We start from the raw sequence: 14584 nt of genomic DNA, 5'->3' as shown, positions 1-14584 counted from the left end.
TGATGCACCTTTTGGCAGTAATTACAGACTCAGGTCTTTTTGAATAATGCCACAAGCTTAGCACACATATCTTCGGGCAGTTTCACCCATTCCTCTTCGCAGCACCTCTCAAGCTCCTTCAGGATGGATTGGGAAGTATCGGTGCACAGCTATTTTCAGATCTCTCCAGAGATGTTCAATCGGATTCAAGTCTGAGTTCTGGCTTGGCCACTCCAGGACACTCAGAGTGGTCCTGAAGCCACTCCTTTGAGATCTTAGCTGTGCTCTTTGGGTTGTTGTCCTGTTGAAAGATGAACCGTGACCCCAGCCTGACGTCAAGAGCGCCTTGGAGCAGGTTATCATCAAGGATGTCTCAGTACATTGCTGCAGTCGTCCTTCCCTCAAACCCAACTAGTCTCCCAGTTCCTACTGCTAAATAAAACATCCCAACGCCATGATGCTGCCACCACCATGCTTTACTGTAGGAATAATATTGTCCTGTTCATGAACTGTGCCTTGTTTCCTCCAAACATGACACATGGCATTAATGCTAAAGAGTTCAATCTTTGTCTCATCAGACCAGAGAAATTTGTTTCTCGTGGTCTAAGAGTCCTTCAAGACATAATCCTCAGAGGTCTACAGACAACTCCTCTGACTTCCTGCTTGATTTGTGCTCTGACATGAACTGTCAACTGTAGGACCTTATATAGATAGATGTGCGCCTCTCTAAATTATGTCCAATCAAATAAATTTACTACAGTTGGTTTCCAATTAAGCTGTAGAAACATCTTAAGGATAATAAATTGAAACACGATGAACCGGAGCTGAAACCACACCTGTCTCATATGCCGCTGCCTTCCATCATCCTATCTAATGCCTGGTCCTTCTGCTACAAGACTAGGAAACATGAATTCAAAGAAGCCTGCATCCTGGCCTTCACAGAGACCTGGCTTCGTGGCATGGAGAAAAGGACACTGATGGTGAGATGGCGATAGATGGGTTTGAGGTTCCGCTTCGCACCGAAAGTGTCTGGAATATCAGGGAAGTCATATGGAGGCAGATTGTCTACATAAATGATCGCTTGTCTAAAGCAATTCTGGTTTTAGACAAAGATTCAAACTTCTTTCTGTGTCCCTACTTACTTTTTACTTGTCACATAATTTCCCTTAGATTTTTCTGACAGTAGTTTACATTCATTCAAAGGCCATTGTAAAAAAACACCTTTGAAATTATCTCTCAAATTGTACAGAAACTTTAGACTATCTCCAGATTTTCTGAACTTGATTTAAGGTGACTTTCACCACTGTTAACTGGATAAAACGCATAATTTTTTATCATCATGTTTCCTGTTCCAACAGGGGGGTATGATTCTTTACCAATCTTATGGGTCTATTAAAAATGCCTACAAATCAATTACTCTCCCCATGCTGGGTTCAGCCAACCATAGTTGTATGTATTTGGTTCTTAAATACTGGACATGTCTACAGACAGAAAAAGTGACAAGCAGGAACAATAAAGTGCAGTCTGGGGAGGCCATTCTGTCTCTGCAGGGCTGTTTGGACAGCACAGCTGGGCTCTGTTCATTGAATCCTTGGGTGACATCAACGAACCCACTGAGAAGACAGAATCCATGTTGTCTGACTGTTCCCATTCACACCAACACTTCCAGTTTCTTCCATCCGATACATTGCTCAAACTTTCATTCGCCAAAACCAACAGCTATAAACATTCTTTCCTACTATTTGCCATCTCCCTGTTAAACTCCAGGAGGAAAAGGTAGTCTATTTTAGGGGTTTTATTATTTTTAGCTTGAACTTGTTTTCTGAACTTTTTAACCCATGACTGTTGTGTTTGTATTTCCGTACCATCATGCTTTCTATATATGTATCGTGTCTTTTTTGCTGGATGTTCCGTGTATGTTAATTGTATATGCTCCCACTGCTGCACATGAAAATGCCCCACAGGGGACAAATAAAGCAGCAGAAATGAACTGAAACCATAGACTGTGATTAAAACGTCTTAAGCATAATGTCACTACAAAAATTGCCAATGATGTTTTGGTTTTTGATTCCATTTTTAACCCCAATAACTTTATTTGCAGTATTTTGACCTTGGTGGAAAAAAAAAAAATAGTATTTTGACTTTTTCTTTACATTTTGACAAACTAAAGTCTTCCACCATTTTTTTTTTTTGAGTGGCTGTCAAAGTAATCTCCTCCTCCTATTTTGTATTTTTTTCTTTTTACTCCTTTACAATCCCACTTTATTTCCAAACTTCTTGTGTGGCTTTCTTTTCTTTAGCCTGATCTTGTCATCAGTTCCAAAATATATTCACATCTTCTTATACATATCCACATACAAAAATAAAAAACAATTTCTCAGTTTTTAAGATATCATAAACTGCTTCTGTACTATTCTCAAATAACTAGAGAGATTAAATGCTTTACTAATCATAAAGAAGCCTTTTTTATAGCATTGTCGCAACTTTTTATAACAACAGAACATAAAAACTGAGTTGACTCACTTCTCGATGGGCAGCGCATGAGGGCCTGAGATGGAGTAACGATAGAGGAATGTGAGGAACTTCCGGAAAGCATCAAAAAAGGGCCAATGAGAGAGCAAGCAGATACACTTGTTGGTGTAGACTGAGCAGGGGTTGGAGCCATCTGTGGTATTTGCTGTAATGCTGGATGGTTTGTGCTCTTGTGGGCTTAGGAGACCCAGTTGGGAGAACTGCTGATCTGTCAGGCACTCCTCTGGGTATGGCTCATAGAACTGGATGGCTGCACCATAAACCTGAAAGAGCAGACTTGAGTTATATCATATCTGTCTACAAACATCAAAACACACACATCCATCTACCACAAAATTACCCTCCTGAAAAGAAGCAAAATAAATAACATTCTCTTACAATGCAGTTCTCTGATAAAAAATACTGGGCACCAGTTAGTAGTCTTATTTAGACTAATTATACCTAAGCTGTGCTGCTTAAGTCCAAGCAAACCCCCGACCAATAGCCCTGCCAGCAGAACATGTGACAATGACTGTGAGAAGTGCTCAGGATGAAAACTAAATGAAGCAATCCCAGGCAAAAAAGATAAATTCATTAAAAAAATGTTAAGTATTGTTAAGGAAGTATAGCATGACTTCTAAACAAGATATATTGTGATTATTTTTTCAAATTATTTTTTTTTGTACCAATCAGTAATCTGGTGCTGTTTTTCAAAATTTGTAAAAGTTGTTCTATAATCAGTTTTTATGAAAAAATTTTTTTTATTTTTTTTATGGAAGCAGAGGTTTAAATAAAAATAAAATGTATAAAGTTAGAATTTTAATTTTTATGGCAAAATTGAAATCAGACAAAATCTGAATTGGACTTTACAGAAAATAAATTTTGTTTAAGATAAAATTGACAAGTCACACCTTTACTAAAATGAAAAATTAATACTGGCAATAAGAACTGTGGTTCTAAAATTACAGAATAATTTTGTGAATATTGTTTATAGAGATAATTCAAAATACATTTTCTGTGGAAGGGTTAGAAACAATCTCTTTTCTGTTGCAGAACTTGAGGCCGACCAATATGATTTTATTTTATGGCCAATCCCAGTATTTTAAAAAATTCCTGCAGTCGTTGACTGACATACAACACCAGTTTTGTTTTTTTAGTTTATTTTGACCAAGATGTATTTTTCATTTAACAAAATATAACAATAATTGCTTACACTTTAAAATAGTACATAGAAGAGAATTCTCACTTTTAAAAAATGCAATTGAGGGGTACTGTAAGCTAGTTGTAAAAGCTGCTCTTGCATCTTCATTTTCCTTCTTTGTAAGTGTTTATATATAAACAAGTACAGACAATTGCCAATTTAAAAAAAAATGGTCAAAATTGACTGATTCAACTGATTAATCAGTCTATCTCTACTCTGAACGGCCTCAGTTTGGAGAAATAAAGTTTATTTTTGGCCAAACAAACGAGCTAACTATCACTACGAAGTATCACTTTAAAATTTGCCCATCATTCAGCTGTGTGTGTGTGTGTGTGTGTGTGTGTGTGTGTGTGTGTGTGTGTGTTATCTAAAGAATCCTATTACTGTGTCCATTAATTTAAAAACTGACTGCTTGAAGGTGTGCAGAAAGGTTTATGTATTTTTCTGTTTTAGAGTGCAACTGCTGGGAATAAAGGTCATATTTCTCTCATTTACAGCTCTGTTGATTTCAACCTAACTCGCACAGCGTCTGCTATAAATCCTGAACCTGAAAAGTTGATGCATTGGTTGCATGTGGTCTCTGGCAGAACTAAAGCAGAAAGGCCAAGTCTCAGTGAAAACTGTAGCTTTAGTTTATACCCTGAAAAAGGTGTTAAAATATATACTGTCAAAAAATACACACACTGAAGTATGCTACGATGACAAAGCATAAATGCCAGAGCTGAGCCCAATTTAACTCCTGGTCACTCCACAACTCTTTTCCAAATTTCTTTGTTACTATTTAGTCTCATTAAGACAAAAAAATACTTAAAAAAAAAAAAAAAAAAAGATCCGACTCACAGTGTCAAATCTCAGATAGGTTGTAATCATCAACCAAACTAATATCTTTTGTTGTTGTTTAATAAAACATCAACAAGTAGTGAAAGACAGTTTAATTTGCTTCTCTGAACAATCAATACCGTGAGGACAAACTGTGGGCCAAAGAGCAGCTTGTTGAGTCATTGGCAGTTCTGTGACAAACAAATCCTGGAAATATGACTCAATTCATCAATTCCTGCACAAACCAAAGCCAGCCGACTTATCTGCTGCTACCTGTGACAGCTGAAATGTGTGCATCCATCTGTGTTCAAAGTCGGCCTTAATTATTAAACAGAATTATATTTCTCTTTCATTCTTTTAAAACTAATTTAAAAGATGATTACGATACAGGCAGAATACTTTAAAAGCTTACTAATTTTCTAGTTTTTTTAAAGTGAAAATATTTAACAGATTTTTAAATTTGCAATTTGAAAATTTACATATTATAGTATAAGTTCACACGTCATATAAACACTATTTAACGATCTAGGTCATGTTTGCAGTTCATGTTCATGGAAAAATTTGAGCTAAGTTGACAGTTCTGAACTGAACTACTTCAACTTTAAGCTCCTACAATTCATCATCCCGAGAAGCTGATTTCCACCTGCAATGCCAAACCTTTCTGATTATTCTTCTTTGATGTATGATAAAGGTACACAGATTTAGATGTTATACAAAATGAATATTTAGAGCCAATCATATTGTCTTCAATGTTGCAATAGAAGGGTTTCCACAGTAAGAATGATACATTATAGAGACAAAGGTTACACCTGACCATCACGCTAACAGGGACTGTATAGAGCTGATCCACTTTTGAAGCTGTGACAGACTGTCAAGTTCTTCCGCACCAAATTCATCAAACCATGTCTTTACAGTCCTGGATTTGTCATGATGAAATAGAAAATGGCTTTCCTCAAAGTGTTGCCACAGATTCAGAATAATAACTTTCCATCACTGAAAATCGGGGGTTGAGCCCAAATCCTGACTGAAACACCTGAACGTAATTTACAGGTGCAGCTAAACAATTTTGTTCATATACTGTATTAGGAATGTGACTTAAGGCAGCAAAGATGCTGTAATCTGCAAAAATAAAAAGTCACATTCATCAAAAGTTCAACAAATAAAAGTAACTTTTAAAAAGCAAGTGATCATTTTAGTTTCTAATACTTGCATGCAGCTGGTACTTTTTACAATTTTGGTTATGACACTAACAAATGAGATGCATGTATATCTCTGAATTTATCTTATTACTAAAATAAATGTGCACGTATGCTTAAAATGAAACTATGGTTAAAGACATACAGTATATGCTTTTATCTACTTTATTTTATGAAGTTTGAGTTCAATTTAAAATCCAAAAATCATTTTAGCGGATTTGACTACAACAACTTTGGCCTCATAAGTCACAACATTTTAATCACAAAGATTCTACTTCAGTGTCAACAGTGTGGCTGTAAATAGGGTCCAAGATGCAGACTCACGCAAGGACTCGAAGAATGAAAACATTTTTTTAATAATAAAATAAATCAAAAGGCTGACGTGGCAATAAACAAAAAAACAACAATCCAGGAAGACAACAGAAACACAAGCTGCATAGAAAGGACTGGCAGAGCGACAAGAGGAATGACTAACTGATGTGCAGAGAAGGCTGAGAGAAGAAGTAGGCTGGGGCTGATGAGGTAAGTGGTGACAGGTGAGGCGAATTGAAACAAGGAACAAGTGTGAGTGGGAGAGGCAGGACTGAGGGGCAGAAGCTGACAGAGGGAGGCAATAGAATAAACAGAATACAAAGAAAATAAACATCACAGAAAAATAAACAATACAAGGAAAATAAAAACGGACAATAAACACTGAAAAACACACATGACATTCAGCTTTGGTAAATAAAACATTTGGTGTAGGAAACATCAAAAGGTGGATACAGATCCCAGCATGCAGGTCCAACTCTGCAAAGTACTGGATGCAGGCATATTGCTGTTCAGTATCACAAGAATGAGAGACCCAAACACACAAACACACAAAGAAAATAAAACATGACTCAGCAGCAGGGTTGTCACCATCTGAGCTCCAACATGGTGGATTCTAGATGTTATTTGTTTTTTTTCTAAGATTGTTTCACCACTTGATTCACTGATATGAGTCAACATTGGTCTCTTCCCAGCAGGCCCACCTTTCAAACCCAGAATTAGAGCCACAAAGGAGGATCCATCCATCCGTTATCTGCCGCTTTTTCCAGAGTCTAATGGCGGGGCCAGCAGCTTGAGCAAGGAAGCCCAGACATCTCTTTTCCACATCCACCTCTTTTGTTGGGGACTCCAAGGCGAACCGAGAGACAGTCTCTCCAGCATGTCCTGGGTCTTCTCTGGGGTCTCCTCCCTGTTGGACATGCCAGGAAAACCTCCCTAGAGATGCGTCCAGGGGGCTTCCTTACAAGATGCCCGAACCGCCTCAACTGGCTCCTCTTGATGTGGAGGAGCAGCAGCTCAACTCCGAGTCCTTCCTGGAAAACCAAACTTCCTACCCTATCTCTAACGGAGAGCCCAGCTAGCCTGCAGAGAAAACTCAATTCAGCTGCCTGTTTCCGTAATCTCGTTCTTTCGCGGGTAGGAACGAAGACCAACTGGTAAACAGAGAGTTTTGCCTTGCAGCTCAGCTCCCTCCTTACTACAACAGACCAGTACAGAGTACGCAATATCGTTTGTCAATCTCCCGCTCTATTATTCCATCACTTCTGAACAAGAAAGACCCCAAGAAAATTAAACTCCTCCACTTGAGGCAGCACCTTATTCCCAACCCGGAGAGAGCAGTCCGCCCTTTTCCGACTGAGGACCATGGCCTCAGATTTGGAGGAGCTGATCCTCATCCAAGCCGCTTCACACATGGCTGTGAACCGCTCCAGAGAGAGCTGGAGATCCCCGCACGATGACGCTAACAGGACCACATCATCTGCAAATAGCAGAGACAGAATCCTGAGGCCACTAAACTGGATCCCGGACTGTTTAACAACTAAAATCCTCCATCAGACAAGAATGGGACAACATTCCCCTCTAAAAACTCCAGTAACTGATCTCTCAGTTACTAGAAGTTTTAGAAAAAACTTGCTATATGTTGTCATCATTGTATGTACCCATGCAATGTCGAACTTTGTTCTCTGCATTTGACCCATCACACAAGTGGGGCAGTGGGCAGCTATTTAAGCTGCCTGGGGAGCAGTTAGGGAATAGGTGTCTTGCTCAAGGACACCGTGACATATAGGAATGGTAGGGGAATAAAATCTGTGACCTTCCAGTCCCAAGACAGCTGCCCAACCACTGTTCCAGAGCCACAAACAGACTGTTGTTAAAAGAAGAGGGGATACATTGCTTCATAGCAGTAAACATGACCCTGCCTATGAATTTGCATGTGTTGCTGCCAACAAATTTAAAATTCCTTCATTTTTTTCTAAATATTTTTACAGTTTCTTAGTTTAGACATTTGATATCTAAACTAAGTATAAAATATGGGTTCATGAGATTTGCATGTCTTTGCATTCTGTTTTATTCACGACATCCCAACTTTTTCGGAATTTGAGTTGTATAAATAAAAGATCAAAAAATGGGGTGCTTGTTTGAATCTTGTGGTGGTAGGCAGCAAAAAAGGCATCTTTTCTTCTGGAAAATAAGGACGTTAACTTCAAGGCAATGAAACTTATCACTAAAGACTGTACCAAATTAATGAGGTTTTTATGTTTTTACTGTCTGAAAAGGACATAATTCAATATGAAGCTGCAGAGTTTTCTCCAGAAGATTGCAACAAGCCTGACCCAGTTCTCCTTTAGAATACAGTGCGTTGTGAGTTTTCTGCAGTGATATCTGGTGAATAAATAGCAAAAACAGTCTGTAAGTCACCAGCAGCGTGTTGCATCTGCTGCTGCTGTCAAGATGTTTGTCACCAATCTGAATCAGTCTAAATAAGAGTGACAGACAAAAAGTGAAGCTATGCGTTTATCCTTCTTACCTTCTCTCCTGAGGCTCCGGTGAGGACAAAGGTAGAAAAAACAGGGAGAGAGTATTTGGTGTTTGCTGGCCAGCACTCGATGGTGGCCCCCATGGGAAGGCAGAACAGAGGGACAGACTCTGGCAGAGGAAATGACTCATAGTCCTCCTCAGGGTATCTGCTGAATAAACCTTATAGCAAAAGAAAAATGATACAAACAAATTGTGAATTTCATTTAAGAAACTCCTTCTTGTGAACACAAATAAACAAAACGATGTGGAGGCAAAATCATGCTTTCAATAAGCTCAGAATAGAACCAAACAAGTTTCAGTAAATAAAGCCACAGCTATAATGCGGCGCCTCATTAAATCAGTGTTGCCTCTGAACACTTAGTCACTGTCAACTGAGACAAATAAGTAATAATGAAGTAATGACTTTACTGTCTGAGTTTTAAAGACTGCTATATTTAACTTTAGCTACTACACCACAAAGAATGGCTGGAAAATGCAAATAATTATAATGACAAACTATCAAAATAAGTTCTAAAACTTTCCCCAGAATGTGCAAAAAGCTAGTCAAGAGGTTGGACTTCCCCAGGGCTGTCCCTGGTCACTGGTTTCGTTTGTGGTGTTCGTAGACAATATTTGAAGTCTCAGTAGAGGAGAGGAAGATGCCAGGTTAATGAACTTCAGGGTCTTTTTGCAAATAATGTGGTTCTGTTGGCATCTTTGAGCCATGACTTTTGCGCTCTGGGCCGGTGTTCCTCTGGTCTGTTGTGGTGAAGAATAAGTTGAGCCAAAAGACAAAGCTCTCAATTTGCAGGTCTGTTTACATTTTAACCCTCACCTATGGTTGTGAGGTTTGGATCATGACTTAAAGAACAAAGTCTTGGATACAATCAGCTGATAAAGCTGATTGTAGATGAGGTGAGGAGCTCCAACATCCAGGGAAAGCTTGGAGTAGAGCTGCTGCTCCTGAGGTAGCATCTGATTCGAAGGCCTCCTGGGCACCTCCCTTTGAAAGTTTTCCAGCTACATCCCACTGTGAGAAGACCCTGGGGCAAACTTAGAACTAGCTGGTGAGATTATGTATCCTCTCTGACCTGGGAATGCCTCGGGATCATCGAGGAGAAGCTGGAGCGTGTTGCTGGGAAGAGGAAATTCTGAGTTTCTGTCCTAAAAACTGTTGCCTCAGAAAATAGATGGATGAATATCCTAAACGTTGTTGCAATTAACTAACTACTGCAATTGAAAATATGCGGGTGGAGGTTGCAGCATTTGCTAACAATCTGCAATTTATGCTACCAGATTTCTCTGTTTTGTATATATTGTAACTGTTAGGACTAATGTAAAGACTCCAGTGATGGAGAAAAAAAGATTTTATTCATTTACATGTCTTTACTTTGACATATTGGCAGTTATAAATGAATGGATAATCAGTGAATAAGTTACATTAAGCATGAAATGCATTTGACATCATCATGGGGAAATAAAATATCATCCATAGCACTTTAAGACAATAATCCACACATTCTCAAATTCCTTGTACCTGCCTAGATCTCACTGAGATTAAAAATCTCTTTTTCAAAGAGAGACCTGGCCAAGAATGGTAGCAGCACGCCAACATTACAAAACATAAAAACCAGTTATCACAAAACAGTTAAAGTCCATCATAATAAGAAGCAGGACTAAAAAATAAATAAATAAAGCCAGTGAAAATACACCCAGAAAACTAAGAATTACCATATCAGTTAAAACATTTACAAACAGACGCCTCATTTAAAACATCTCTAAGAATGAATGGCCTTAAAAACATTCAAAGAAACCAAGTCCTTCAGCTTTAAGTTTTTCTCCAGCTGATTTCAGTCTGAAGGAGCCGCAAACTGGAAGGATTTTTTTGCCGTGATCTGTTCGAACATACAGTGCAGTTAATAAAATTAAATCATTAGAACATAGAGAATGACTTCCTGAGCGGTTCTATTTGCAATACTTCATTTCAAATTAAAAAAACAAACACAAATTTATCCCTCAAAAAATTAATTGGGCTGTCATGTTTTTCCATAAACATTTTCTCAAAGCTTTAACGTGGACCGTGCTTTTCCTGTTCTGAAACACTAAATTTCTGTAGCCTGACTCATCCAAAGCATTAATGAGAAGCAGATAAAAATCGCCCCATTTTCGGTCTCCTGCAAAATTCAGGAGATGAACAACTAAACATCAGCCAGTCGGTGTGAAGCTGAGCCAAACGCAGCTGCGTTTGCAATCTGCTATCAGGAAAAAATAAACAAATGTGCTTTTGGCACTGAAATGTCAAAAAAGTTTCATCTTTAATACAAAGAAACATGGTAACAGTAACAGACACTACAACGCTGGCATGCAGGGTCTTTATCTTATCACTCTCTTTTTTAAGGCACCAACATGTTTCACCAAGCCTAAATATGTTGTAAAGGACGCACACTCCACAGACGGCCATGTCATTTAAACACAAACTTGCACTGAATACAGAAAAGGGTATTTAATGTAATAAATATTCATGACTTTAAAATAAATCATAAATAATTTTCAGTAAAACTGGTCCAACTTAGTGTTCACAGAGCAGCAGTATTTATCCAAAATTCTACAAAGTTTCTCTCCTCCGTGAAGCCAACCATTATGAGCAGAACTACCTGACAACGTGTTTATTATTTCTGAGGCTCATCTCAGTGTTTGAATGTGGAGAAGGAAAGCTTACCTGCTTTATAGGCTATTACGTTGGTCTTGGCCACAGACTTTTTGTAACACAGGTAAACAGAGGAGCCCCACTGAAAACAAGAGCAGAATGGGAGAAGTCACAGCACAGCGTTTTAACAAATGTGGATCCTCTTTGAGGAAATCAGGAACAAATATTCATTTTAAAAACTCATCTCGACCAGAATTCCACTTAACCTGGTTTTTCAAAAGTGAATTTGTTGTTAGGCCTCCCCCTCCCCCATCCATTAGCGGTCAACCTCACTCTGATTCAGTGAGCATCTCTTCCCTTTCCATGCATCTGTATCCGTCATTGACTGGTTGTCTTTTCTCTTCCCCTGAACCTCCGATCCGTGTTTACTGACCCAACCAACCTGCCCTGTGTTTGTTTGTTTTCTCTCTTCCTTGCTGTTTTCTCTTTATTTTCCCATCATGCCTAGCAGCTGAGGCAGATTGGATTGCTTCCCTGTAAAAACTGACTCAAAGGGAATTGTTGCTATTTCCTATATGAAGAACGTACCCAAAAAAGTAGTGCTTTACATTATTTCTTTTACTTTAGAGTATATGTTTGCAGAGCTTGTGTTATGGGGACTTTATCAGACTGTGTCTAAATGCAATTCTCCCACTTCAGATGTTGAAGTATCAATCACTAAGAGTAGATTTTTATATTTCAATACAAAACCATTAAAACATTTTTAGCTTGGTATAACATTTTTACATTTTGGTAGACATTTTATGCTTTATTAAACCCAGATGGTGGAGAGTTGGCGGGAAATGAGATCACAGTAGGAGAAAGGGAACAGCATCCTTTGGCTGAATTTAAAAAAGGGTGAAGTTTGCAGCTAAATGACCCCAAATATAAGAATTATTAGGATTTGGGACTCTCAAACATATCAAAAAATGTTTTTCGAATTCATAACAAGAGTCAAAGAGGCTGTTTTGTTGGTTGAATTTTGAACATGTTTTACAAAAATTGGCGCCACAAGATTTGTCTCAGAATAGTTGCACAGTTGTTGTGGGTGTCTTGAACCTTTCTCTGTTTAGTTTCTGTGATTCTGGAGCACTCGAGCTGTATTTTGACACCTGCACAGAGCTTTCTTACGACAGAAAACATCCGTGACTACAGCTCCAATGTCCAGGTCTTAAAACCATGTTGATGATAAATAATGACCATTTAAAAACTGGTATAAATCTGCTTATCTTCAGCTTAAAGGTGTACTCCAGCACATTAAATCATAAACGTGAGAGAGGCTGATGAGATCGGTACAAAGCAGGCTGAAGAAGATACGATGACAGTGAAGGTGGGAAACAAAATAATGTGAATATCCTAAAATACAGTTTTGCAAGCTGCGCACATGAAATTAGGTCATGATTTCCAAAATCTAGTTGCTTGTAAACCCTCAGAGTTCGGTGAGGTTGCAATGAAAAATTTCTGTATTATTTCGCAATTTTGAGTCGCCAACTAGTCTCCATCAGTCCTAGCCTGGCTTAAGAGCTACTGAAATAAAGAGGCTATAAAAGCTCCACTGAGGCTGGGATCAAAGGCACGGACTAAAGGAACGTGAAGAATCAGTTTAGTTTAAGATTTGAAACTTCTGAGCACATTTCCAAACTTAACTTAAAAACTTAAAAAGACCATGCAGTAACTTAGAAGAAAAAAACAATCCTGCCACCAGTAATGAGTTTGACATTTAAAGATGCTTAGTTATTCTCACGCTTCACTCGCTACCTCAGTATCCCCCATTTTAAAATAATTCTCTTTGACAGCCGGCTACATTAACAGAGAAGTAAATATTTGAAGTTTGGACTACATGAACACTAATGCACTTTGTTCATTACTGGTGCACTGTGCATTCATGTCTCCATCACGTTACCCTGGTATAGAAATTAGTCTTTTTACATAACCCTTAGGTATCAGCTGGAAATGTCTAGACTCTGTTAGGAAACATTTGCAAAAGTAAATGTAAACTCTTAAAGCAGTTTTTTTAATTAAAGGCCTTGAGGGAATGCATATCATCTGCTGCCAAAGATTTAGACTAAGATTACTGAGAAAGGACAGAGTTATAAGCATTTTGGTCAAACCTTGATAATTACCTTATGTATAATTGCGTACTATCTCATGAGATTTTGTGTGGTCTGTTACTGCTCTCAGGATGAATTGGGAATGACTCTCAGCTACCACCAGCTTAATATTTCAGCTGAAAATTTGGAAAATTGACACGGGTACAGCTATTTTTGAGTTTGATAAAGCTGATTAGCTGTGGCAGCCATCTTGAATGGGGTTGACTCCAAAAGTTAATCAGTTGCAGCTGCACATCCAATTATTAATTCCTGAGAGTTTCAATAAAATCTGTCCAATGGTTCATGAGAGATTTTGCTGACACAACAAATGAACACACTCAGACAATCCCATTATCCCCAGCTTTTCGTGCAGCAGGTGATAACAATATTGACGCTCTGAAGCCTTCTGGTAAAGTCTCATCCCGCTCACCATGCTGCTGTTGAGGTTCTTCTCCACCTTGCAGAAGGTGTGCGGGGGCGTCTCCCCTTTGCTCGGGATGATAATGCAGATGTCAGTGACGGCCAGCGAGGCGTGAGGCTGGCTCTCAGGAGCTCGCCGGTACGTGATGTAAATGCGCTGAGAGGAATTCCCGCTGATGTTGGCTGGGCGTCCAGACGGAGTGGTCTGGATGAGGTGGCAGCCCTGCTTCAGTCGCTCCTTCCATTCATACAGCACACTGTAGACAGGGGAGGTTAACAACATGGCTTTTAGCCACATGTAACGCCACATTCATGAGTAATGTTCGATTTAAAGGAAGAATATAAACAAAGATATCAACAAAATATTTGGGTATCAGATGAAAACCCATAATTACATCGAAATCAGGGAATCTATTCCAGTTTTTTACACTCATAGCCTCCTTATTTCCAATAAAACTGATATTAGAAATAACAGAAAGAGCTAAGTTTGTCAGACAAAATAGAAATTTATCATCAACAAGACAACTCTCAGCTATTAGCTGAAAATTTGGCAGACAGAGGTTGATCACATACTGTATATCATATGCATCCAGTAGCTCATGAGATATTTTGCTAACAAACAGACATAGTTGATTCTAGTGCTGGGCGACATAACGATACATATCGTGGGGACGATAGAAAAGTGTCTATCGTGATATAATGTCTTCTATCGTCTCTATCGTTTCTATCATAATTGTATCAATGATTCATATAAATATTTCATAACGTAGGCTACGACAAATGTATTAGTGTTGTCACTTTGCATACATTCAGTTTATATAAGTGATAAATAATAAGAAAAAATAACTATTTT

At 38.5% G+C, this 14584-nt stretch overlaps 1 protein-coding gene across 4 annotated transcripts in view; it reads right to left on the bottom strand.

Annotated features, from left to right (window-relative positions):
• The window catches only part of LOC108242129 (C-myc promoter-binding protein), an 88985-nt gene that overhangs the window by 48245 nt on the left and 26156 nt on the right, over nt 1–14584 (bottom strand). For all 4 annotated transcript variants that reach the window (XM_037979968.1, XM_017426769.3, XM_037979970.1 and 1 more), the window contains exons 3-6: nt 13742–13988; nt 11255–11324; nt 8546–8715; nt 2503–2774 (exon numbers count right to left, since the gene is read on the bottom strand). In XM_037979968.1, coding sequence (XP_037835896.1) covers nt 2503–2774; nt 8546–8715; nt 11255–11324; nt 13742–13988 — 759 coding nt within the window. The remainder of the gene's footprint in view (nt 1–2502; nt 2775–8545; nt 8716–11254; nt 11325–13741; nt 13989–14584) is intronic.

Source organism: Kryptolebias marmoratus, linkage group LG15, assembly GCF_001649575.2.
Source record: "Kryptolebias marmoratus isolate JLee-2015 linkage group LG15, ASM164957v2, whole genome shotgun sequence".
NCBI classification, from domain to species: domain Eukaryota; kingdom Metazoa; phylum Chordata; class Actinopteri; order Cyprinodontiformes; family Rivulidae; genus Kryptolebias; species Kryptolebias marmoratus.
Note: the sequence above shows the minus strand (reverse complement) of the source record. Positions and strands in the feature narration are given on the sequence as shown.